Source organism: Aquarana catesbeiana, linkage group LG01, assembly GCF_042186555.1.
Source record: "Aquarana catesbeiana isolate 2022-GZ linkage group LG01, ASM4218655v1, whole genome shotgun sequence".
Taxonomy (NCBI): Eukaryota; Metazoa; Chordata; class Amphibia; order Anura; family Ranidae; genus Aquarana; species Aquarana catesbeiana.
The window spans coordinates 663,193,626-663,220,688 of NC_133324.1; the positions used below are offsets into that span (position 1 = coordinate 663,193,626).

Genomic DNA, 27,063 nt, shown 5'->3' on the forward strand with positions numbered 1-27,063 from the left:
TGTTCCATCATGTTCAGGCTCCATCCAATCCTACTTTACTATTTGCGGATGAGAAGTAACTATGACACTAAGAGGTAACTTCTACCTTCTATATGCATTGCAAACACTGGTTCCAGTCCTTATATCTAGGGATGGGCGAACGGTTTGGCCCGAGCATACCGACCACAATGCATTGCGGTGCTGAACAGTGCATTGCAAGCCCTGATTGGCTGAAGCAGCGAAAGCTTCAGCCAATCAGGGCATAGAGCACTGTCAGAGTCATGATTGGACACTGTCGTCATGACTTTATCAAATCATGTCTCATTCAGTATAAAAGTTTTCTTTCAATGGCAGCCATTTTCAGCGTGATTTCTGCGTTGGAGAGAGATAGAACAGGGCTCTGTTCAGTGCTATTAGTTAGTTAGTATATACTATACTATACTGTTCTATTTTGCTTCAATTGTCACTGTAGAATATTAGCTTAGTGTCAGTCTAGGGATAGTGTGAATGTAGTGAGGAGGACCATCATTCAGCTTTGCATAGTGTGCATCTAGAGCAAGGACAGCCCAGGTAGTTTCACTGTAGTGTAGTGAGGCCATGTCATTCATTCATACATACATTAGTGTAGAGTAGGGACAGCTCAGATAGTTTTGGTATAGTGTAGTGAGACCGTGTCAGTAATCTTTACATAAGTGTATAGCTAGAGTAGGGACAGTTCAGGTAGCGCCAGTGTAGCGACGGTTGAACACTGTCTATTTGATTGCGTTACTGCCAGTATAACGCCATTTACTTCTGTGTGCGTTACTGCCAGTTTAACACCATTAACTTCTGTGTGTGTTACTGCCAGTTTAACGCCATATAGTTTTGTGTGCGTTACTGCCAGTTTAACGCCATATAGTTCTGTGTATGTTGCTGCCAGTTTAACGCCATATAGTTCTGTGTGCGTTGCTGCCAGTTGAACGCCATATAGTTCTGTGTGCATTACTGCCAGTTAAACACCATATAGTTTTGTGTGTGTTACTGCCAGTTTAACACCATATAGTTCTGTGTGCGTTACTGCCAGTTTAACGCCATATAGTTTTGTGTACGCTACTGCCAGTTTAACGCCATATAGTTCTGTGTCAGTTACTGCCAGTTTAACGCCATATAGTTTTGTGCATTACTGCAAGATTAACGCCATTTACTTCTCTGTGTGTTACTGCCAGTTTAACGCCATATAGTTCTGTGTGCATTACTGCCAGATTAACGCCATATAGTTCTGTGTGCGTTACTGCCAGTTTAACGCCATATAGTTTTGTATGCGTTACAGCCAGTTTAACGCCATATAGTTTTGTGCATTACTGCAAGTTTAACGCCCTTTATTTCTGTGTGCATTACTGCAAGTTTAATGCCATATAGTTCTGTGCGTCACTGTAAGTTTGGCGCATTATATTGCAGTATATTATAGTGTATCCTTGGAGTGTGTCTGTGTAGTGTGAGTGCTCAAATTAAAGTGCACCAAACACCACTTTACATTGATTAAAGTGCATCTACGTACAGATTTCCACTTCTTTACATTTGCTTATAAGCACGGCCCCCTCCCTCCCAATAATGTCTGGGAGGACAACAAGGAGAGGCAGACGTTCCCTTGGCACAGTAAGGGGGCCAGCAACAAAGGTGGATGTGGTGGTCAGTCCTCAGACAGGGCATCATTTCCTCTGTTTAGTGAGATTGCCCATGCTATCCAGGCACAACATGCAGAGGAGGTGGTGGACTGGCTTACTAAACCTTCCTTATCCTCCTCATTCTCTGTCACACAAGCAGAGACAAGCGTGCAGTCCCCTGCAGTTGCCAGAGTGGATAAACCAGCCTCCTTGTCCACATCTATTCCTGCCATAGCCTCAACATCAGCCATGGAGGAGTCAGCTGAGTTATTTGACCACAGCATCAGCCACTTGCTCCTTGATGATGCCCAGCCATTACTGGATTCAGATGTTGGTTCTGAGGTTGAGGATGACAGGAACATGAGTCTAGAGAGAGGGGAGAACACTGGTAGACAAATTGGGATTCATATTCCCCCAGCTGCAGCGTATTGCCAAGTTATCTCCAGTGGTAATGATGATGATGGAGATGGAGATGATGATGATGAGGTCACTGATGGGACTTGGGTGCCAGATGAGGAAACTGAAGGTGAGGCAGAACTGCCCCAAGGAGGCTGACATCAAGAAAGAGTAGAGAGCAGCTACCCTATTCCATCACATTCTGCAGCTGTTATCTCCTGGCCCACTTCCCAAAGTTCAGCTGTCTGGGCATTTTTCAGCACATCTGCAGCAGATCGCACTGTTGCTATCTGCAAACTGTGTCTCAGGCACATCAAACGTGGGAAAAACACCAGCCATTTGGGTACCACATGCTTAACAATGCATTTAACATCCAACCACTCAGCCGGTTGGCTCCTCCTCCTTACCCACTTCAGTCTGCCCCTGCTATACCGAGTCATTACCTCTCAGCAGCCTCCACTGACAGGAATGATGGTATAGCACAGGGTGTCCCAGGTCCTAGCAGCACATCTGCCAGCAGCACACCACCAGCACACTACCATCAACTGTAGCCGGCGAATTTCTATGCCCCATCTGCTGCAGCGGAAAAAAAATACAGTGCCTGCCACCCACATGCCCAGCGTCTAAATGCAAGCTTGTCAAAACTGTTGGCTCTCCAACTTCTGCCTTTCGGCCTGGTGGATTCTGCCCCCTTCTGTGAATTCGCACAATGTGCTGTACCTAAATGGCAGTTTCCCACTCGTTACTACTTTTCACGTAAGGCTATTCCATCTCTCTACCATCATGTGGAAGGGAATGTTCTGGCATAGTTGGGCAAGGCAGTCAGCCATAAAATCCATCTTACTGCTGACACGTGGTACAGCAAGCATGGGCAGGGACGATATATTTTGTTCACAGCACATTGGGTAATGCTGCTTGCAACTAGAAAGGATGCAGGAAAGGGCTTGGTTCTGCATCTTTTTGTGCCCCCACGTCCCATACAGCTGGTGGTGATGATGCCAGACCTGTGAGCTCTAACCCCTCCTCATCTTCTTCACCCTCCACCACCTTTATGCCCTCCTCTGCAGAATTGTCAGATGAACATCAGGTACCCCCTAAGTGTTCAAGTGCTATTCCATGAGTCAAGCTAAAAGGTGCCATGCAGTGCTTCAGCTGGTGTGTTTAGGGGACAGGAACCACACCGGAGCAGAGATTCTTGCAGCTCTGCAGGGACAGGGCCAGAGGTGGTTCACACCACGCCAGCTGGAGCCAGGAATGGTGATGTGCGATAATGGCTCAAACCTCCTGGCTGCCGTTAGACAAGGAAAGTTGACACATGTGCCATGCCTGGCACATGTCCTCAATTTCATGGTGCAGCGTTTCCTAAATAAGTACCCAGGGTTGCAAGATGTGCTAAAACTGGACAGAAGAGTCTGTAGCCATTTCAGGTGGTCATACACAGCCAGTGCTCGGTTGGCTGAAATTCAGCGGGAATTCCACCTGCCCGCAAACCGCCTGATTTGTGACATGCGTACTAGGTGGAGCTCGACTTTGGGAATGCTGCAGAGGGCCATCAACAAGTACCTGTGCGAGTATGGCACGACGACAGGCTCAGCCCAGCTTTTTTTCCCCATGCCAATGGCTGATCATTAAGGATGCATGCACTATATTGTCACCATTTGAGGAGGCCACAAGGACGGTGAGCCATGACAGCGCATGCATTAGTGACACAATCCCTGTTGTGTTCCTGCTGGAGCAGACTCTGCATGGCATTATGGACAGGGCACTGGAGGCAGAGCAGCAGGAGGAAGAGGAGTACTTCCTTTCCTCTCAAGGCCCACTTTATCCAGACACCATCATTCCTATGTCACAGAACACACAGAAGGAGACAGGGGAGGAGGATGAGGATGAGAGATTCTGGCACTTTCATAGGCTTCGAAGAAAAGGAAGACATGCGTCAATCTGTAAGCGATGGCTTTCCAACCCCAGGACTCTTGGGAATAGTACGTAGCTGGGAGGAGGAAGTTCCAGATGCTGTCAAATTTGAGGAGCATGGGCAACCTCATGCTTCAAAGCCTGCGAAAGGACCCAAGAATATGTGGCATAAAGGAGAAGGATAATTACTGATTGGCAACCCTCCTTGACCACAGTTATAAGGGGAAGGTCTCAGAACTCATCCCGTCCCCACAGAGAGTGCAGAAGATAAAATCTCTTGGGGGCACGTTAAAGAGGATTTTATTGAACATTTTTCCTGACTCCAGTAGGTTACAGTGTCGTGGAAAACATAGTTTTGAGTCTTCTGCTGATCAAGAGAGGAGCGTTGGAGAAGGCGTCCACCTAAGTGAGGCATTTCGAAATTTTTTTAGTCCTCGCCGTCCAGGGCTGTCAGCTTCCACATCCCACCGGCAGTGTCTGCATCACATGGTGGACGATTACCTTGGGGCCAAAACAGAGATGGAGAGCTTTCCAGCTGACGATCCACTGACTTACTGGGTCATGGGACTAGACCACTGGCCAGAACATGCCCAGTATGCCATTGAGTTGTTGGGCTGCCCTGCATCCAGCGTGCTTTCAGAACGGGCATTGAGTGCTGCAGGAGGTTTCGTTACTGATCATAGAAAGCATCTGTCCACAGACTCTGTGGACCATTTGACTTTTATAAAAATGAATCAGTCCTGGTTTACCAGCTATGAAACCCCTGATGCCGATGTCACTGATTAAGCCTTTTTTTCTGATTAAACCAATTTTTCTGCACCTGTTTGACAGGTGCATATCATTGCATTTTTTTACAGCAAGGCCAATTCTTGCTTTCATCAAGAGTACCTCTATAGGGTTACAGTGGGAAGGCACCACCGACACCGACTCCCAGCCAAAAAATATGTGATGACAATCAGGCAAAGACAAAGAAGAAAGTGCAAAAATAGGCCACGTCCGTAAATATATGAAGACAAAAAAAAATAGGTAGTACTACGTATTACCAGGGGGGCGGACTTTTTAGGCTGAGAAACACTGGAGTGGAAGTAACAGTATAAAAATATAAATGTATTAAATGGTAAAAATCCATAAAAGTAAGAATGAAGATTATAACATAAATGCATCTTTGAAAATTGTGCAGTGAGCCCTTGTATGTCTGCGCGTTTCGCCGCTAGGCTTCCTCAGGACACGGCCAAGGTTCACAGACGAGACAGATAAGAGAATATGTTTCTCTATCTTTTTTGGAATGCACAATCATGTACAGTCACGATACGGTGGGTAATTCACTCAAAGGTTAAAGAAATATATTAGGTATCGCTGAGTGTATGAACAGGGGCATGTGAATAGTATTCCTTTTTTGGGAACGGCCATCAAAGAGAGGAGGGCCATTAAAGAGTATCCCACAGTGAATCCTGGATTTGAATTCCAGTACTGCTGATGGCTATATATCGCCCAACAGCCAATCGCTGTATGTAAAAAGTCCGCCCCCCTGGTAATACGTAGTACTACCTATTTTTTTTTTGACAATCAGGCAAACCCATGGACCAGCAGGACAGGGTACACCACAGCGGAGAGCACACGGTTCCCCCTCAACGCAGCTTACAAGGAGTCACCGAATGATGTACTCTCAAAATCAGTCAGGAAAGGGGGGAGAGGGCCAAGCACCTGCGGCAAAGTTTCCAGAGCATAAATACCGGGTGTATAAATCCAAATATTATTCTTAAGTTGTAGGTGATTTAAATGCGTATAGAATACTATATATTACGGACAGACATCTCCACCACAAATAAATAAATAATATTTAATTAACTAATGAATTAATTAATTAATTGGATAGTTGAATGCAATATACTGATGTACAAAAGCAGGAAGGGGCGAGGGAATGTGAGATAAAAAATTATTATTGAATTAAAAGTGAGGAAGACCAAGATAAAAATTCAAAAAGAAAAGCAATTCTTGCTTTCATCAAGAGTACCTCTATAGGGTTACGGTGGGAAGGCGCCACGGACACCCAAAGACCAATTTTTCTACACCTGTTTGACAGGTGCATATTATTGCAATTTTTTACAGCAAGGCCAATTCTTGCTTTCATCAAGAGTACCTCTATAGGGTTATGGTGGGAAGGCGCCACCGACACCCAAAGACCAATTTTTACGCACCCTTTATTTCTATCCAAAGTCAAAGTGACACCAGAATGTATCCAAAAAATCTCTAATCTTGTTCCCAGTGCACTGCATTGTGGCCTCATCATACACACTGGCTCCCCAGCTGTTGCTGAGCAAAATAAAGGCAGCTTGCAGGGAAAATGTCATTTTTTTGGCTTTATAAATGCAATTATTGCTGCAACAGATTCTAGACATGGTACAGATCTGCCAGTTTGCAGGTAGACTAAGGGGACCCCCCCAGGCACTATACTGGAAGGATTTTTTCATTTTTATGCTTTCACTTTAAAAATCAAAAAATCACTGCTCATTTAAAAATGACGTTTTTCTTGATTTTATTGATATATGTACCCCGGGGCAGGACCCGGACCCCTATACCATTGTATGCCCAATTACTTGCATATAAGCCTTCAAAATGGGCACTTTTGATTTTTGATGTTTGGGTCCTATTGACTTTAATAGGGTTCGTTATTCGGGTCCGAACTTTCGCAGTGTTTGAAAGTTCTGGTGCGAACCGAACAGGGGTCCGTTCGGCCCATCCCTACTTATACCTTTGTATAAATATGTTTCATCAGCCTGATTTTGGCACCCTGCTTTGGTTGATGACATTTATCTTTGCCTACTGGGTGTTCTCTTATTTTTTTGATGCTGTAAATTCCCTTTCAAGGCTACTAAGGCACACTGATACAGTTCCCCTCTACTGGTGCAATCCTGCCGTACAGTCCAGACAGAAGGGTTAGGCTAGTCGTACACTGATTGAAATTCTGCTGGTTCATGTCACATACCTGATGGGGAGCCTGACGTGCTAAGGAAGGCCTCTCCTACACCTCTGGCTCAGGGCCCTGATAGAGTAGATAGGTGGCACAGGAGGTGCCTGTTGGTCTTGCTAGCAGTAAAGCCGGTAGGATATCAATGCCATGTAGTGGACGCTGGCAAAGAACCACAGTGGAGCAGATGAGCTGGATCGTGGTAGGTCAGCAGTAGACAGGACAGGCTGGCATTGGTGGCAGCAGACTGGTGAGGCACAAGCTGGTAGCAGACAGGTTTTGCAGCAGAGAACTTGAGCAGGCTGGATAGCAGTGAGATCAGGCAGGTCAGGTCAGATACTGGTAGGCAGATCAGGTACAGGAGTGCAGATAGAAGGGTGGTCAGGGTACAAGCCAAAGTCGGTAACAGATCTGCGATATAAAAGCCAAGGGAGCAGGCAGATGTGAAGGTCAGGAGACAAGCCGGTTTTGGTGCAGGCAGAGTTCAAGGAGTAGTCAAGAAAAGCCGGGTAAGTAGCTAGAATCAGATACAGGATAACAGAACGTAAATTTGCACAGGAACGCTGTAGACGAGACAGCACTGGAGCAGAGCACTGACTCACTTTAAAATAGCTTGTTGCTTGTTTGGCCCGATGAACTGTCACAGATGTGCATGCCTGCAGACGATGACGTGCATTCGCGCGTGGATTTGCACGTCCATATTTTCTAAGTTCATGTGAAGGGCAAGGAACTGTCCTGTGACTGTACACAGAGATCCACCCATAGGGGTAATCTTGGTTATTGGCATTCCCTTCCTGACAGTTCAGCAGGGACCAGTCGAATTTTGATCGGTGCGTATCTGTTCATGCTCAACAGAAGCCGATCATTTGATCGACTTCCGTTGAAGGGACATGCTGGAAATTTTTTTTATCTTGGCGGGGGATGTCCTTCATCCACCTCTTTTGTGTAAATAGAGGAATATGTTTTTTTTTTTTTCAGCCCGCTGTCTAAACATAAAAAAAAAGTGTATGGCCAGCTTTACAATTATCTGCTTCTTTACTCTCTATCAGCGTGTTCATGGTGCTCTCTGTCCACTTCCAGTAGCTATTTCTTTTCCTATTGCGCACCATCTTTCATTGTTGATGAGGGACAGGTCTTTATCTATTGTAAGATGGAGAGGTTTAAATAAAAAAATCAAGAGGTCCATGATACTTGCATATATCATATAGACAGATACGCCTCTTCCTCCCCTCTACAGAAAAAGTTGACCTGGGGCCCCCCCACTGCCACCCACTACTTACATCCTGCACCAAGATATTTGCACTGCCCATCAAGATCCTCAAAGTTGCTCCCAGCTGCAGATGGGCACAAGGTGTGGGCAGGCAGGCCACACTCTACGCTGCCAGATGATAGTGGTGGGCTTGTATGTAAAAGAGGAAACTCACCGGGCCCGCTGACTTCCAGATTCACCTACAAACCCACGACTTTGACCAGGCAGCTCAGAGTGTGACCTGCCTGCCCCCACCTTTTGTGCACATGCATGATTGAGTAGGGCAGGGAGGGGCTGTACTGGGCTTGGTGGGGGCTAAACAGCGCATGCACCGCTGGGGAAAAGGGCTTTCCCCATCACCCTGTGTAGGTGAAACCGGGAGGGGAGGGGTTAAAGTGGCACTTACCACCAATGATTGTGGGACATTTTTCTTTTTATAGGTGGGGGGATGTCAAGTTTCTTAAACACTTTCATATGGAGTCCATAGTAAATGTACTCCCTCAGTCACTGACATATCCGACCTGATGACTGGAGCATTGCCTCCACCCTGCTCTGCACAGTCACAGCGCTTACATCCTGTAGACTGGGTAATGCAGCCACAGGAGCACACATAGACCAGGATGGACAACAGCGCCCTCAGATCAGTCACAATTCCTGCACCTTCACAACTCAGATCACCCCAATTCTTCCACCTTCTCAGGTTTTGGGGCATCCCCCCAAATCCTGAACCTTCACACTTCAGATCAGCTCTAACTCCTGCAACTTCACACCTCAGATCACCCCAGTTTCTGCACCTTCACACCTCATAGCAGCCCCAATTCCTGCACCTTCACACCTCAGATCAGTCCCAATTTCTGCACCTCTAAATTAGTAGTTGCCAATAGCTGGTTAATTACCAGTCCAAAATGTCAGCACGCAGCTCGGGCATCCGACTCAACACCAGGATCAAATCTAGTCCGATGTGGGGGGTGCAGGAAAAAATGTCAGGGGGCAGAGGATGGTTAGTCAGCAGGGCAGAGGATTGGGTCAGCGGTTTGTAGGGGAGTGTACAGAGACCAGCAGGGCAGAGAATGGGAGGTCAGCATGGGAGTGTACAAGGGTCAGCAAAGCAGAGAACAGGGGTCAGATGGTCAACAGGGGCAACCAGGGCAGAGGAAAGGGTATCAGCAGGGCAGTGTACAGAGACCAGCAATGCAGAGGATGTGGTCAGCAGGGCAGAAGACTGCATCTGCAGGGTATAGGACAAGGGTCAGTGGAGCATATTGCGGGTTTAGAGGGGCATAGGATGGTGTCAGCAGGGCATAGGATGGTGTCAGCGGGGCACAGGATGGGGCCAGTAGGAAAGAGGACAGGGGTCAGTGGGGCATAAGATGGGGTTAACAGGGCATAGGATGAGGTCAGCAGGGCATAGGATAGGGGTCAGCAGAGCATAGGACAATGGTCAGCGGAGTTCAGGACAGGGGTCAGTAGGGCATAGGACAAAGGTCAACAGGGGCGAGAACAGGCCAGTGGGGCATTGGATGGGGTCAGCTGAAACTTAGGACAGGGGTCAACAGAGCAGAGGACAAGGGTCAGTGGGGCAGAGAATGGGATCAGCAGGGCAGAGGAAACCGCATCCAATTCGCAACCCAGCCTTAAACACACAGGGGAAGATTTACTAAATCTGGTGCACACTGAATCTGGTGCAGCTGTGCATAGTGACCAATTGGCTTCTAACTTCAGCTTGTTCAATTATGCTTTGACAATAAAACCTGGAGGCTGATTGGTTACTATGAAGAGCTGCACCTGATTCGGTGTGCACCAGTTCTAGTAAATCTCCCCCACAGACATGCTGCTCGATAGACCGACAACATATGCCTAATTTTCTTTATTAACCTTGGAAATCCTAATCCAAAATTTGGTAGGTTTTATATGCATTTTGTCCCCCTACATGGTACAGTTATACCTAGCCAAGAAATAGTTATTTATTGATGGTTTAAATGCCCTAACTTGACAACTTAATATTACAATTCCGCATTAGCATTTTTGTAAATGCAGCCGTCAATAACTCCTGCCTTTGTTTTCCATTAAGCCTGAACTACCTCGACAGACGGAGAGCCACAGGTGCAAGCTATTGTCTACCTATGGTGCAGATAAACTTTACCAAGCAAAGCGCAAGTGCAATGCTTCCCAGGACCAGGATATAGATCTGTATGAAGGGGAGCTGGCAGCTATTGTTGAGTACAAGGACCCTTTGGGAAGCACCAGCAGGTGGTTTGTGGACACAGGATGTAAGTAATAGAACACTCAATCAAATATTGACTTTCTTTTGTGTGGATATCGCTCTGTTCCACTATCTGAGCACAGTGGTTTACTTCTTACTAAGCAACTAGAGAATGGCTTCCAACTGTAATTACAGAACATTAAACATGCACGAAACATTTATTTTTATGGCAAAAAGAGCAGCCGTCTTAGTTTCAGCCTACTGCAAAACAAAGTGGAGTTGGAAACATAAAGGTGTGGAGTGATATTAAATGACCATCCGCTAATTCTCCCAAAGTAGATATTTGCATGTCCATAGGCACCTCTGTAGAAAATATATCTGCAGACAATCATTTTTAAGTGGCTCAACTCCTCCTAAAACTTTAATTTAATTCAATAAATACTTTCCATAAAGGCCAACTCCACTTTTTCTTTGATTGTTAAGGCAGGTCTTTCCAGAAAATGTCTAAATGTTTATGTATTTCAAGTTTATTGTCCCTTTAATATAAAAACGGGTTCCTATTAATGAAAGGATCTGGAAAGAGATTATATTGCATGCCTTTATAAACTGTTAAAATAAGGGATGAGCCGAACACCCCCCTGTTCGGTTCGCACCAGAACATGCGAACAGGAAAAAAGTTCGTTCGAACATGCGAACACCGTTAAAGTCTATGGGACACGAACATGAATAATCAAAAGTGCTAATTTTCAAGGCTTATATGCAAGTTATTGTCATAAAAAGTGTTTGGGGACCTGGGTCCTGCCCCAGGGGACATGGATCAATGCAAAAAAAAAGTTTTAAAAACGGACGTTTTTTCAGGAGCAGTGATTTTAATAATGCTTAAAGTCAAACAATAAAAGTGTAATATCCCTTTAAATTTCGTACCTGGGGGGTGTCTATAGTGTGCCTGTAAAGGGGCGCATGTTTCCTATGTTTAGAACAGTCTGACAGCAAAATGACATTTTGAAGGAAAAAACTCATTTAAAACTACCCGCGGCTATTGCATTGCCGACAATACACATAGAAGTTCATTGATAAAAACGGCATGGGAATTCCCCAAAGGGGAACCCCGAACCAAAATTTAAAAAAAAAATGACGTGGGGGTCCCCCTAAATTCCCCCAAAAATCCATACCAGACCCTTATCCGAGCACGCAACCTGGCAGGCCGCAGGAAAAGAGGGGGGGACGAGAGTGCGGCCCCCCTTCCCTCCTGAACCGTACCAGGCCACATGCCCTCAACATTGGGAGGGTGCTTTGGGGTAGCCCCCCAAAACACCTTGTCCCCATGTTGATGAGGACAAGGGCCTCATCCCCACAACCCTGGCTGGTGGTTGTGGGGGTCTGCGGGCGGGGGGCTTATCGGAATCTGGAAGCCCCCTTTAACAAGGTGACCCCCAGATCCCGGCCCCCCCCCTGTGTGAAATGGTAAGGGGGTACATAAGTACCCCTACCATTTCACGAAAAAAGTGTCAAAAATTTTAAAAATGACAAGAGACAGTTTTTGACAATTCCTTTATTTAAATGCTTCTTCTTTCTTCTATCTTCCTTCATCTTCTGGTTCTTCTGGTTCTTCTGGTTCTTCCTCCGGCGTTCTCGTCCAGCATCTCCTCCGCGGCGTCTTCTGTCTTCTTCTCCTCGGGCCGCTCCGCACCCATGGCATGGGGGGGAGGCTCCCGCTCTTCTCTTCTTTTCTTCTTTTCTTCTCTTCTTCTCTTCTTCTTCATTTTCTTCCCCGGGCCGCTCCGCAATCCATGCTGGCATGGAGGGAGGCTCCCGCTGTGTGACGGCGCTCCTCGTCTGACAGTTCTTAAATAACGGGGGGCGGGGCCACCCGGTGACCCCGCCCCCCTCTGACGCACGGTGACTTGACGGGACTTCCCTGTGACGTCACGGGGAATGCCACAGGGAAGTCCCGTCAAGTCACCGTGCGTCAGAGGGGGGCGGGGTCACCGGGTGGCCCCGCCCCCCGTTATTTAAGAACTGTCAGACGAGGAGCGCCGTCACACAGCGGGAGCCTCCCTCCATGCCAGCATGGATTGCGGAGCAGCCCGGAGAAGAAAATGAAGAAGAAGAGAAGAAGAGAAGAAGAGAAGAAGAGAAGAAAAGAAGAAAAGAAGAAAAGAAGAGGAGAAGAAGAGAAGAGCGGGAGCCTCCCCCCCATGCCATGGGTGCGGAGCGGCCCGAGGAGAAGAAGACAGAAGACGCCGCGGAGGAGATGCTGGACGAGAACACCGGAGGAAGAACCAGAAGAACCAGAAGAGCCAGAAGAACCAGAAGATGAAGGAAGATAGAAGAAAGAAGAAGCATTTAAATAAAGGAATTGTCAAAAACTGTCTCTTGTCATTTTTAACATTTTTGACACTTTTTTCGTGAAATGGTAGGGGTACTTATGTACCCCCTTACCATTTCACACAGGGGGGGGCCGGGATCTGGGGGTCACCTTGTTAAAGGGGGCTTCCAGATTCCGATAAGCCCCCCGCCCGCAGACCCCCACAACCACCGGCCAGGGTTGTGGGGATGAGGCCCTTGTCCTCATCAACATGGGGACAAGGTGTTTTGGGGGGCTACCCCAAAGCACCCTCCCAATGTTGAGGGCATGTGGCCTGGTACGGTTCAGGAGGGAGGGGGGGGCCGCACTCTTGTCCCCCCCTCTTTTCCTGCGGCCTGCCAGGTTGCGTGCTCAGATAAGGGTCTGGTATGGATTTTTGGGGGGACCCCACGCCGTTTTTTTTTTTTTGGCGCGGGGTTCCCCTTAAAATCCATACCAGACCCGAAGGGTCTGGTATGGAATTTAGGGGGAACCCCACGTCATTTTTTTTTTTAAATTTTGGCCGGGGTTCCCCTTAATATCCATACCAGACCTGAAGGGCCTGGTATGGAATTTAGGGGGACCCCCACGTCATTTTTTTTTTTTAATTTTGGTTCGGGGTTCCCCTTTGGGGAATTCCCATGCCGTTTTTATCAATGAACTTCTATGTGTATTGTCGGCAATGCAATAGCCGCGGGTAGTTTTAAATGAGTTTTTTCCTTCAAAATGTCATTTTGCTGTCAGACTGTTCTAAACACAGGAAACATGCGCCCCTTTACAGGCACACTATAGACACCCCCCAGGTACGAAATTTAAAGGGATATTACACTTTTATTGATTGACTTTAAGTATTATTAAAATCACTGCTCCTGAAAAAACGGCCGTTTTTAAAACTTTTTTTTGCATTGATCCATGTCCCCTGGGGCAGGACCCAGGTCCCCAAACACTTTTTATGACAATAACTTGCATATTAGCCTTTAAAATTAGCACTTTTGATTTCTCCCATAGACTTTTAAAGGGTGTTCCGCGGCATTCGAATTTGCCGCGAACACCCCAAATTGTTCGCTGTTCGGTGAACTTGCGAACAGCCAATGTTCGAGTCGAACATGAGTTCGACTCGAACTCGAAGCTCATCCCTAGTTAAAATCTATAAATTAGATTTCACAGCAGTATTTAGATGTAGGTTTATTTTATCTGAACTTTATAAAACTATCACATCATTGCTAAGTTATACAATTAACTTAATAGTTGTGCGTTTTATGGTTATACATAACTGTGTTGTACTTCTATATTTGCAGTACTACAAGGATACGTATATTCTTCCTTTCTGAAGCCATACAACCCAGGAAGGCAGCAGAAGGATTCATCTGACAGCGCGTTTTGTGATGAAGACTTTGATGACCTCAGTCTCTTTGTCTCGCCTCGGCCTTCCCGTGACAGAAGCAGTCGTGCATCACAGAGCAGCGCTGGGGACAGCAGCCCATCCATGAATGGAGATGAGGACAAACCTGAAATTAATGACTATGATGCAGACTTTGGTCAGAATGGAGAGGAATTTCATGTAAATATCTTTTTTTTTTTTTATTTCAATACTGTTATATGCATACAAAACATATTGGCAGCCTTTCTGATAATGTGATATTTTAAGGAAAGACATTGGAATCATTAACTTTGTATGCAGTTTTTTTTTCATATTTTATCTTTGTTGTGTTTGCACAGGCTTTTGTATTATCTCTTGTTCCCAGTGCGAAATATTATCAGTGACCACAAATGGGCTACTTCTCTTGACAACAGGTGGTGAGAGATCTGTCTGCATTAAGTTTGGCTCATACTTCATGCCATGATTTAAGGCCCATACACACGATCAGAAAATCGTACAAAAAATACCGCTTTCAAAGCGATCGTAAGACAATCTGATTGTTAGAACACAGCTTTCGAGAGCCGATTAGGATAGGTCATGCAAAATTATCCAAAGGGACAACAATGACATTTTTTCTCGTATGATTACTAAATCATACAGTTTTTGTCCGAGAATGCAATGCAAATACAATTCAATACATTACATCACTTCCGAATTTTTATTCTGTAGTACGAGAATTTTCGTAACTTTAGTAACCTCTTTTTGATATGGTTACTAGCGTGGAAAAAAAATGACTGACCGATAATCTCATTGTGTGTACCAGGCATTACTGTGTGGTAAGTTTTGGCCTGCAGTGCCTAGTATTTTTAAATGGTAGTGCACTGTTTTTTGTTTTTTTGTTTTTTACTTTATTGGAATGTCACAGTAACATGTTTCATTCATTTTTATGTACCGCAGCAGGGAGAAAAGGATCTGCAGTGCAGGACAGAAAAATGCTGACATGTTGCAGATTTCTGCACTGCACCATGGCTCTCTTGAAGGCTGTGTTCAAGTGTGAACAGGATACATAGAAAACAATTGTTTTCTGTGCGCCATTATGGAGACAGTTTTCTAATGTTAAAAAATGCTGATCTCCACTCAAGTGTGTACAAACCTTTACAGTGGTACTAAAGGCAAAATCAAAAATGACATACAGTATCTCACAAAAGTGAGTACACCCCTCACATTTTTGTAAATATTTTATTATATATTTTCATGTGACAACACTGAAGAAATTACACTTTGCTACAATGTAAAGTAGTGTGTCTAAACCGCAGGGAACAAAAGTGAGTACACCCCTAAGTGAAAATGTCCAAATTGGCCCCAATTAGCCATTTTCCCTCCGCGCTGTCATGTGACACGTTGGTGTTACAAGGTCTCAGGTGTAAACGAAAATTAAGGCAGCCACAGCTTCTAAGGACTGGTAAGCTGCAATAAATAATTTTTCTGTTTTTGCTTTGCCTTTGAGCACATGTGAATTATATTAGGGGAGAATGAGCAGATGTCAGGGTTGTCAGAGCAGATGTCATGCACTTCAGAGTTGTTTATGGTAAGTCAATATAGTAAGTTTCTTTCAGAGAGAGACCAGCAATGGCAACTTTTGTAATTCTCACATTAACCACTTGCCTACTGGGCACTTTTACCCCCTTCCTGCTCATGCTAATTTTCAGCTTTCAGAGCTGTCATACTGTGAATAACAATTGCGCGGTCGTGCAACACTGTACCCATATGAAATTTTTATAATTTTTTTTCACACAAATGGAGCTTCATTTTGGTGACATTTAACCACTTCAGCCCCAGAAGATTTGGCTGCTCAATAACCAGAGCACTGCGCTGCTTTAACTGGTAATTGCGCGGTCATGCAATGCTGTACCCAAACAAAATTTGCGTCCTTTTTTTCCCAGAAATAGAGCTTTCCTTTGATGGTATTTGATTGCCTCTGCGATTTTTATTTTTTGCAATATAAACGCAAAAAGACCAAAAATTTTGAAGAAATAAATTATATTTTCTACTTTTTGTTATAAAAAAAATGCAATTAACTCAATTATAGTCATACATTTAGGCCAAAATGTATTTAGCCACATGTCTTTGGTAAAACAATGTCAATAAGCGTATATTTATTGGTTTGCGCAAAAGTTATAGCATCTACAAGCTAGGGTACATTTTCTGGAATTTACGCAGCTTTTAGTTTATGACTGCCTATGTCATTTCTTGAGGTGCTAAAATGGCAGGGCAGGACAACCCAACCCAACCCCCCCCCCCACACACACACACACACACACACACACGACCCCATTTTGGAAAGTGCACACCTCAAGGAAATTGCTGAGAGGCATGTTGAGCCCATCAAATATTTTACTTATTTAAAAATGATTGAAAAATTACAAAAAAAATTACACAAAGTTGTCACTAATGATATAATGCTTACACACGCCATGGTTATATGTGGAATTATACCCCAAAATACATTCTGCTGCTTCTCCTCCTGATTATGGGGATACCATATGTGTGAGACTTTTTGGGAGCCTAGCTGCGTACAGGACCCCAAAAACCAAGCACCGCCTTCAGGATTTCTAAGGGCGTACATTTTTAATTTCACTCCTCACTACCTATCACAGTTTTGAAAGCCATAAAATGCCAAGATAGCACAAAACCCCTCCAAATGACCAAATTTTGGAAAGTAGACACCCCAAGCTATTTGCTGAGAGACATGTTGAGTCCATGGAATATTTTATATTTTGCCACAAGTTGCTGGAAAATGACAATTTTTTTTATTTTTATTTTGCACAAAGTTGTCACTAAATTATATATATTGCTCAAACATGCCATGAGCATATGTGAATTACACCCCAAAATACATTCTGCTGCTTCTCCTGAGTATGGGGATACCACATGTGTGAGACTTTTTGGGAGCCTAGCCGTGTACAGGACCCCTGAAAACCAATCACTGCCTTCAGGATTTCTAAGGGCGTAAAATGGTGATTTCACTTCCTCACTATCTATCACAGTTTCGGAGGCCATAACATTTCAAGATAGCACAAAACCCCCTAAAAGACCATGGGCGTCCGCAGAAACTTTTTTTTGGGGGGGGCATCATTTTAAGGTCACCCATGCTCCGCCCCTTTTCCATAATGTCATTCCATAATGTCATGCAGAAAAAAAAAGTTTGTCATAGTCTCGAAACTTGTGGCAAAATATAAAATATTCCATGGACTCAACATGCCTATCAGCAAATAGCTTGGGTAGTCTACTTCAAAAAAGGGGTCATTTGGGGGTGTTTGAACTGTCCTAGCATTTTATGCACGACATTAGAAGTTTATGTCACACATCACCCACTCTTCTAACCACTTGAAGACAAACACTTTTTTAAATTTTAATGCACTAAAACACACTATATTGCCCAAATGTTTGCTGAAATAAAAAAGATGATCTTGTGGCGAGTACATGGATAGCAAACACGATATGCTTTAAAATTGCACACAAACTACATACATTTTTAAAAGCCTTTAAAATCCTTTACAGGTTACCACTTAAGATTTACAGAGGAGGTCTACTGCTAAAATGACTGCCCTGGATCTGACCTTCGCGTGATACCTCGCACTTAAACTGTTCCTGTTTTAATTTTTTTTTTTTAATCATTTTTATTGTTATGTCAGGGAATGTATATATCCCCTATGATAGCAATAGGTAGTGACAGGTACTCCTTTTTTAAAAAAAAAATGGGGTCTATTAGATCCTAGATCTCTCCTCTGCCATCAAAGTATCTGACCACACCAAGATCCGTGTGATAAAATGCTTTCCCAATTTCCCAATGTCGCTGTTTATATCTGGCGAAACCTAAGTAATGAATTGCTCGTAGCTTCCGGTTTCTTAGGCCATAGAGATGATTGCAGCCATTCTGGTCTCTGATCAGCTCTATGTTCAGCTGGCAGAACCTCCGGCTGCATTCTCGGGTTCCCTGTTGGGACAGGAGAGACCAAGAAAACCATGGAAGACAGTGTGAGGGACGTTCCCTTCCACTGCTTGTAAAAGCAGTCTAGAGGCTAATTAGCCCCTAGGATTGCTTTTACATGAAAGCCGACCGCTGGCTGAAAAGAATGATACCAAGATAGTACCTAAACCTACAGGCATCATTCTAGTATAACCACTCAAAGTCCAGCAACTTTGGTTCTTGTTGGGCATATATTGTCATATTCTTTTTTTCATGGAGCCTGTGGGCTGAACGAAAAAATGCCCACCATTAGAATACCACCCTTCATCCACCCACTTCTAATAATGGGCATACTTGCACCATTTTTTTATTTTTCTGTGGTGGTGAAATCGCCTCCTACAGCGCTGGAGTTGCTGATTTTCATATCGTGAGAGCAAACGCTGTTGCTGTCAAGATAAGTAAATCAGCGCTGCAGCCGAATGGCTTACAAAGCAAACAATGGTAACGATAAAACATTAACTTAATAAAACAACTTGATTTTTTAATGCAATCTGTGCCTAAAAAATATATGCTGAAACATGGGGGCAATCCTCCACCCCTGCCCCCATGCTTCAGCATATATGCTCTTTTTTAATTTTTTTAACTGTGGTGGTGAAATCACCTCCTACAGCTGTAGAGTCACGGCTTTAAGTATTGTGGGAGCAAATGCTGTTGCTGTCAGAATAAATAAACCCGTGCTGCAGCTGAATGGCGTACCTGTTAAGCAAATGATGGTTAACAAAAAACAAAGTAACATTACAGTATAACAGTAAATCATACCATACCTGCAAAACAAATACAATAAAAAATAGTAAAAATAAAAAACATTACAGTTCTAAAATACAGTAACAATAGGGAGAGAACAATAGCTATAGACCAACAGAGAGGGAACAATAGAGTGAACAATAGAGAGTGAACATAAGAGAGAACAATAGAGATAGAGAAAAAATAAAACCACAACTATTATTGGCTTTTTTATTTATTAATTTTTTGTTGTTGTTTTTTAAATTTTTTTTTAATATAAAACTGTAAACGTTCCAGATTAGGGTCTCTCAAAATGTGATGGCCATCTCATCTTTAGAAAACCTGCGCAAGTGTGCCCTAGGACTGTGCAATACTCTACCCTCTGCTAATACTCAACTAGTGTATGGTAGCGTAAGAAACATTTACCAATGCAAAGACCAGGTTGGTCAGGACAGGAGGGACAATAAAAGCAGGTGTCATGCCTATAACCGCGTTTTCTGCAGACATGACATCTTTGGGGATTTCTTTTAGTAGGGGTACCAGGGAGGACATACGGAAAATGCCTCTTATGCAGTTCAGATGCATACTCACTCCATAGGCTCACTGCATTTGGATTGGAAACAGAAGGGCTGTGATGATCTCTTCCTGAAATTTAAGGAAGGATCCAATTTGTCCTGAAGCTTTGTATAGCACATAAGCATTCAGCAGAGCCAATTGGAATAAATATACAGACACTTTTTTATACCAGCATCTGGCCTTATGGGCAATTAGGTACGGCGCCAACAACTGGTCGTTGAGGTCCACCCCTCCCATGTTAAGGTTGTATTCATGGACACAGGAGGGGTTTCTCCACAACACCAGTCGCTGTTTTAATTTGGACCGTCGTGTCTGCGTGAAGGGAGGAGAGAACGAAAACATTCTTATTATCCCTCCACTTCACAGCGAGCAAATTATTACATCTCAAGCAGGCTCACTCCCCCAGCCTAAGATGGGATTCTACAGGCCGCTGGGGTAAGCCCCGGCAATTAGATTGCAAGGTGCCACATGCGCCAATTCCATGATCAAACAAGTAACTAAAAAGCGGCACGCTTGTGTAATAATTGTCCACATACAAGTGGTACCCTTTTCCGAATAAGTGTGACACCAAGTTCCTCACAATCTTACCAGCGCTCCCTATGTAGTCTGGGCAGTTCTCCGGCTCTACGTAACTATCTCTTCTCTCGTAAACCATAAAACTATATGTATAGCCTGTTGTTCTGTCACAGAGCTTATACATCTTGACCCCATATCTGGCACGCTTGCTAGGAAGATACTGTTTTAATGACAAGCGACTAGAAAACTTAATCAGGGACTCATTGACGCAGACAACTTGATCGAGAGTAAGCAATCTCTGTGAAGGGTCAACTGGGGATTAGCAGCGATGAACTGACCAGCATACAAATTGCTTTGGTCCACAATAGATCTATAGAGATCTTCCATGAAAAACAGCGAATAAAAATCAAGTAACGTAAAATCAACGGTTTCCACCTGAATTCCAGGTTGGCCAGTGAATGGGGGAAGTACGGGTGCTGTAGAAGTGGTGGGTTCCCAATTCGGATTGGCAAATGCAGCAGGAAGGGCACTACGGGCTCAACGGGCCTGTCTTTGTCTTCTTGGTGGCTGCGGCACACTAGTTTGCTAGCCACCTCACCAGCTTGAACTGCACTTATGGGACTTGCCACGTCACCAAGTATTACTGCAGTGCTGGATGTACAGCCAGGATGTACTAGGTCGCTGGTGCTTGCCAGTTCACCAGAAGGATGAGCGGCACTAGTACTGGCTCTCTGCGCCTTACCAGAGCCCTGCTGTTCTTGCACCTCAACGACAGCAGAAGAACGGGGTCGGGTACACCTGACCTTGGCAGGGACCACTACTCCATCATCAGAGCTATCTGTCAGGGTGCCGCTGCTATCTACAGGTTCGTATTCTGAGCCTGAATCTGACAGATGGGTGAGTTCCTCTTCACTCTCATCTGTCATGCTCAGAAACGTGTAGGCCTCTTCACTAGTGTACCTGATTTGACATTTTGGCCTCTAAATTTACTGGTACAACTAGTGAGACTCACAAGAAAAAAGAGCACCTAAATGTCAGCGACTGCTTCAAACGCTACCAAAAAAACTGTTGACGTTCGCAGGGATCAGGCCTGACTCTGGGAATGCTGCAGTTATGTGTTTAGTGTTTTTAGTAAGTGACAGTGATCGACTGATACTGCACTTGGGTGGGCTGGTCTGGGCGGAGGGGCTAAACGCAGGTGCTAGCAGGTATCTGGGCTAACGCTGCATTTTTGGGAACCCTAATCTATTGAGGACGCTAATATAGTTCTGATCAGATCAAAGATATCGATCCGTTCAGACACTATACTGCTAAGAGAGGTGTATGGTGTGTGCGTGGGTGTTAGCGCTACTGGCACTAATCTGACGCTGCCTGAGGCAACGCAGACCCTAACTGACACTAAAACCTAACTGATATCACCTGCCGGGTGATCAGGGGGTTAAACCTTTTATTAGGTAATGTACTTCAGGTGCCCTTACGCTATAAAAAAAATAACTAACTAACCAGCGTCACCTGTGACACTAATACGGTGATCACTGGTGACAGGGGATGATCAAGTGGTTAAACCTTTATTAGGGGGGTTTAGGGGGGTCCCTAGACCTATCTGGGCCTACTACGAAGTACCCTAATGCTGATTAGTGTCACAAATGACACCAGTACAGTAATCAAAGAAAAATATGAACACTGCACTGAGTGACACAGTGACAGGGAGTGAAGGGGTTAACTGGGGGGGGGGCATCGGAGGGTGAAATGTGTGCCTACGTGTACTGTGTCAGTGTAGTGTTGCTGCAACTCACCTTTGGATATCCTCTCTCCTCTCTCTGAAACGGAAAATAATTCCAGAGAGTGAGATGACATCACTTCCCCTGCCTGTGTTTACATTTGCAGGCAGGGGGAAGCATTTCATTCGTCAGAACCGATCAGCAGGTCCAGGCCATAAATCATTGGCCTAGACCTCATAGGTGACACTAATGAGGAGGCACTGATAAGCTCAAATTGGCAGCACTGGTGGGCACTGTTGGGACTGCACTGATAATCAGGGCACTGGTAATCAGTGCCGATGTCCCTTTACCACAAGCCAGTTATCAGCTCTCTTCTTCTCACTTTAAGCTGCCAGCGCAAGGAAAGAAAAGCAGATAACTGGCTTGCGTTTACATCCTGTGATAAGCTGTCATTGGACACAGCTGATCAGGTGGTAAATGGCCGCTGTGATTGGCCCTGCACCCGGATGCGTGATCAGCTGAGTCTGAAGGACTCGGCGATCACAGAGAGCGCTGCCTGCATGATCTCAGGAGGACGTGCATGTACGCCCTCCCGGCAAAGCAAGCCGGCGCTGTAGCCCTCTTTCGGCTATAACGCAGGCAAGAAGTGGTTAAAGGAGTTATATGGTCACAACATTCACTTTCATTTTAAAACATACGCATTGGAATAGCATTATAAAAAATAGTTATATTTGACAGTCCAAAATAAGTTTGCTTTCATTTTGTGAGTTCTGCCTGTCATCTCTTTCCACAACTTCCTGGATTCCCTGCATGCTTTGCATGTTCTCCTCTGCGGTTTACTTTTTAAGGACTACATATCCCATGGTACCTTGCTGCCTGCAAGCTGTGATTCCTGTATTGACTCTGCCTCTTGAAACCACTCCTCTCAGCACCTCTGTTGTTCAGAAGGGAGGTACTGTGAAATATTTGACACAGCAATGTCTACTTTCAGTCATAGTGAAAACATGTCATAGTAGTAAATGTGTGGGGTGTTAGCTGAGTATTGAAAGAATGCGCTGGAAGCTTCTTGTTCGCAGAAAAGACTTGCATTTTCATGGAGGAATATCAGAACATATCTTACAGCATGTAGACAGTAAGAGAACAACAAACGAATGCACACAGAGGAAAAACAGTACTTCCTCCCTGTCAGGAACCATGAATCAGACTGAGACAGAAGTGCAGTGAAAATCACACTGTTTAATAATAATTATGGTAAAAGGTAAACAGAGCAAACGTGGTCAAAACATAGCCAGAGTTTGGTAACCGAAACGGATAGTCCGACAAGCCAGGATACCAGGGAGCCAGGTATCAGCGTACTTCAGAACAGGCCGGGAAATCAGGAAACCGGAGAATCAGCTTAGTGGAACAGCAAGCAGGATCAGGAACCAGAAGGGACGTCAGCCAAGCAAGTCTAAGCAGGAACACAGGATAGAGTCTCTTGATATGTTGACCAAGGCGAAGGCAGAGATGATCTGGACCGAACGGCTTAAGTAACCAGCAGGACTGACGAACAGGATATCATCAACAGGTGAGTCACTGTGGAAAGATTGGAGCTGGCAATTAACGGACAGCTGAACAGCCTGCCCAGAGAAGGAAGGGCTGAGCCCAGCCCTGACAGTACCCCCTCCTCAATGACCCCTCCCCCTTGGAGGACCACCAGGTTTGAGGAGAAAACATCTATGGAAATCACGGAGCAGGACAAGCGCATGTACGTCCGAGGAGAAGACCCAAGAGCGTTCCTCCGAACCGTATCCTTTCCAATGAACCAGGTACTGTATGTGCCACGAAACCTACGGGATTGTACCTCATACTCCTCATGGTTCTCAACCTGTACTGGGTGAGGACATAGAACCAAGGTGGTGCAGCAGTTGCAGACCAAAGGTTTTAATAAGGAGGTATGAAATACATTTGAGATATGCATATTCAAAGGAAGGTCTAAAGCGTAAGCCACTGGGGTAATCCTGTGAAGAATACGGAAAGGCCCAATAAACCAAGGCGCAAACTTCAGTGAGGGAACACGGAGTTGGGGGTTGCGAGATGCCGGCCAGACTCTGTCCCCAACCTGGTAGGAAGTCGCAGGCAGGCATCTGGGGTCAGCATGAAGTCTGTACCTATCATTGGCATGTTGCAAGGCCTCCTGGACTTGTACCCAAGTGGAATGAAGACCACGAAGATGCTCCTCTAACGCAAGGAATGCTCTGAGGAACAAATGAGTCAGGCAACATGGATGGTTGGAAACCATAGTTCGCCATAAACGGGGACAATCTGGAAGCAGAATTCATGGCACTATTGTGAGCAAACTCCGCCCAAGGTAAGAGGTCTGACCTGTTGTTATGATGGTCAGAAATATAGCAATGTAGAAACTGCTCCAAGGACTGGTTGGCTCTTTCTGCGGCCCCATTAGACTGCGGGTGATACACAGAGGAGAAAGAAAGCTGAATTCACAACTATGCACAAAAGGCTCGCCAGAACCGGGACACAAACTAACTACCCCTGTCTGAGACAATCACCTTGGGTAGCCCATGTAAGTGAGAGATCTCCCGAGCAAAAATGGAAGCCAGTTCCTTAGATGTGGGCAACTTCTTAAAGTGGATGTAAACCCGAATTTTTTTAATTTTTTATATATATATATATATATATATATATATATATATATATCATACTGTAGAGTATAAGATTTCCTATCATTTGAGCCCAGTCTTGCCACACAGAGTTAATCCAGCTCTGAGCAATCCTCTTTTATTGTTCAGTGAGATAAATCTTGACAAACTGAGAAAAACTTTGTCAAATACTCCCCCTTGCTGTGAGTGACAGGTGATTTACATATCTCGTGCACTCATGCAGTATTTTTTAATTCCCCCCCACTGCTTTCTTCAGCAGCTCTGCAAGGATTGGCTGTTCCACACCTCAGCATGATTTGGCATGCTGATGTCATGTGGTTAATTTCCTGTTTTTTCACTGGATGTTAGAGATCATAGCAGAAGTTCAGTGTTAGAAATACACAGGAGAAAATGCATATTGACAAGGGGAGTGTAGAGGTGGGCGGGGAGTCTACTGACATCACGACTCTGACACCGAGCTCCAGACAACAGACCCACCCACAGAATATGCAGTTTTTTGGGTCTAATAACAGACAGAGGGGAGACATTTGACAGGTAAAGATACATGCAGGAGGCATGTATATCCTTATAGATAACCCCTATGGCAGTAGTTTAGAAAGGATGACATTGGGTTTACATCCACTTTAAGTGGAATACAATGAGACATTTTCGAGAACCGGTCAACCACCATAAGGATAATCCGCAGAGAGACATGTGAAGCCCAACTGCATGGGTTCCACTTCACTGGCCGACTTGGTAGCAAGGGGCATGGAAGGTGAGGGAGGCAAGGGTGGGATTGCAAAGCTCGGAGACAAATGTACAGGAGGCTTCCGCAAGCGCTCCTTAAAAGAGAGTCTTTCTCTGAGTCTGGAGTCAATGAGGATACAAACGTGATCAACTTCTCCAGCTCAGCAGGTATAGCTCGGGCTGCTATCTCATCTTTGATGGTATCCAAGGGACCATGAGAAAAGGCAGCCATGAGGGCCTCATTGTTCCAAGCAACATCTGCTGCCAGAGTACGGAATTCAATGATATAATCAGCAACAGTTCTCGTACTCTGTTCGATGGAATGAGGCTCTTGGCAGCAGAAGCGGAGCGTGCAGGAACGTCAAATACCCTTTTGAAGGAAGCCACAATTTCTGGGTAACTCAGGACAACGTGTTTTTGTGTCTCCCATAGAGTGTTTGCTCAGTCCAAGGCTCCCTCAGAAAGCAAAGATATCACAAAACCTACTTTGCTTCTGTCCAAGGGAAACGCCTGGGGCAACATCTCAAAGCATATCTCAACCTGGTTGAGAAACCCTCTGCATTGAACTGGATCACCCCCAAATCACTGGGGAAGCGGAGTGGAACCAGACATACCTCCTAAAGAGGTAATACTCGAAGCGGGTGCCTGCACAGAGAGCAGCAGCAGGGATGGCCTGCAACATGGGTTGTACTGGAGCAGCCACAGTGGGAGATTCCAGGTGAGCTGTGCAACTCAGGAGCATCTGTAACGCTATGGCAAACTGATCCATGTGGTGATCCTGCTCATACAATCTGGAAAAAATATTAACAACAAGTGAATTCACTGCATTTTCTGAATTCATGGCCTTCCCTGCTGTCAGGAACCATGAATCAGACTGAGACACAAGTGCAGTAAAAATCACATATTATTATTATTATTAACCACTTGACAACTGGGCACTTAAACCCCCTTCCTAACCAGACCAATTTTCAGCTTTCGGTGCTCTCACATTTTGAATGACAATTACTCAGTCATGCAACACTGTACCCATATGAAATTTTTGTCCTTTTTTTCACACAAATAGAGCTTTCTTTTGGTGGTATTTAATCACCGCTGGGTTCTTTATTTTTTGCGCTATAAAAGAAAAAAGACTGAAAATTCGGTTAAAAAATGAAATTTTCTTTGTTTCCGTTATAAAATTTAGCAAATTTAGTAATTTTTCTTCGTAAATTTTGGCCACAATTTATACTGCTACATATCTTTGGTAAAAATAAGTACAAATCGGTGTAAATTATTTGGTCTTTGTGAAAGTTATAGAGTCCAAAAGCTATGGTGCCAATATCTGAAAATTGATCATACCTAAATTACTGACGGACTATCTATATTCTTGAGACCCTAACATGCCAGAAAAGTACAAATACCCCCCAAATGACCCCTTTTTGGAAAGAAGACATTCCAAGGTATTTAGTAAGAGGCAGGGTGAGTTTTTTGAAGTTGGCAATTTTTCCCACGATTCTTTGCAAAATCAAGATTTTTTTTTTCTTTTTTTTTATTTCCACAAAAATGTCATATTAGCAGGTTATTTCTCACACACCGCATATGCATACCACAAATTACACCCCAAAACACATTCTGCTATTACTCCCGAGTATGGCAATACCACATGTGTGAGACTTTTACACAGCGTGGCCACATACAGAGGCCCAACATGCACGGAGCACCTCCAGGCGTTCTGGAGCACCCAGGCCAATTCTGACATTTCTCTCCTAAATGTAAAAATCATCATTTATTTGCTAGAAAATTACATAGAACCCCAAAACATTATATATGTTTTTTTTAGCAAAGACCCTAGAGAATACAATGGTGGTTGTTGCAACTTTTTATCTTGCACGGTATTTGCGCAGCAATTTTTTGAACGCTTTTTTGGGGGGAAAACACAGTTTTGTGCTTTAAAAAAAAACAAAAACAGTAAAGTTGGCCCAATGTTTTTGCATAATGTGAAAGATGAAGTTACGCCGAGTAAATAGATACCTAACATGTCATTCTTCAAAATTGCACACGCTCGTGGAATAG

At 44.6% G+C, this 27,063-nt stretch overlaps 1 protein-coding gene across 1 annotated transcript in view; it reads left to right on the top strand.

Annotated features, from left to right (window-relative positions):
* The window catches only part of ARHGEF38 (Rho guanine nucleotide exchange factor 38), a 164,115-nt gene that overhangs the window by 132,029 nt on the left and 5,023 nt on the right, over positions 1–27,063 (top strand). Inside the window, exons 12-13 of the mRNA XM_073601859.1 lie at positions 10,221–10,419; positions 13,998–14,260. Of these exons, the coding sequence (XP_073457960.1) occupies positions 10,221–10,419; positions 13,998–14,260 (462 nt within the window). The remainder of the gene's footprint in view (positions 1–10,220; positions 10,420–13,997; positions 14,261–27,063) is intronic.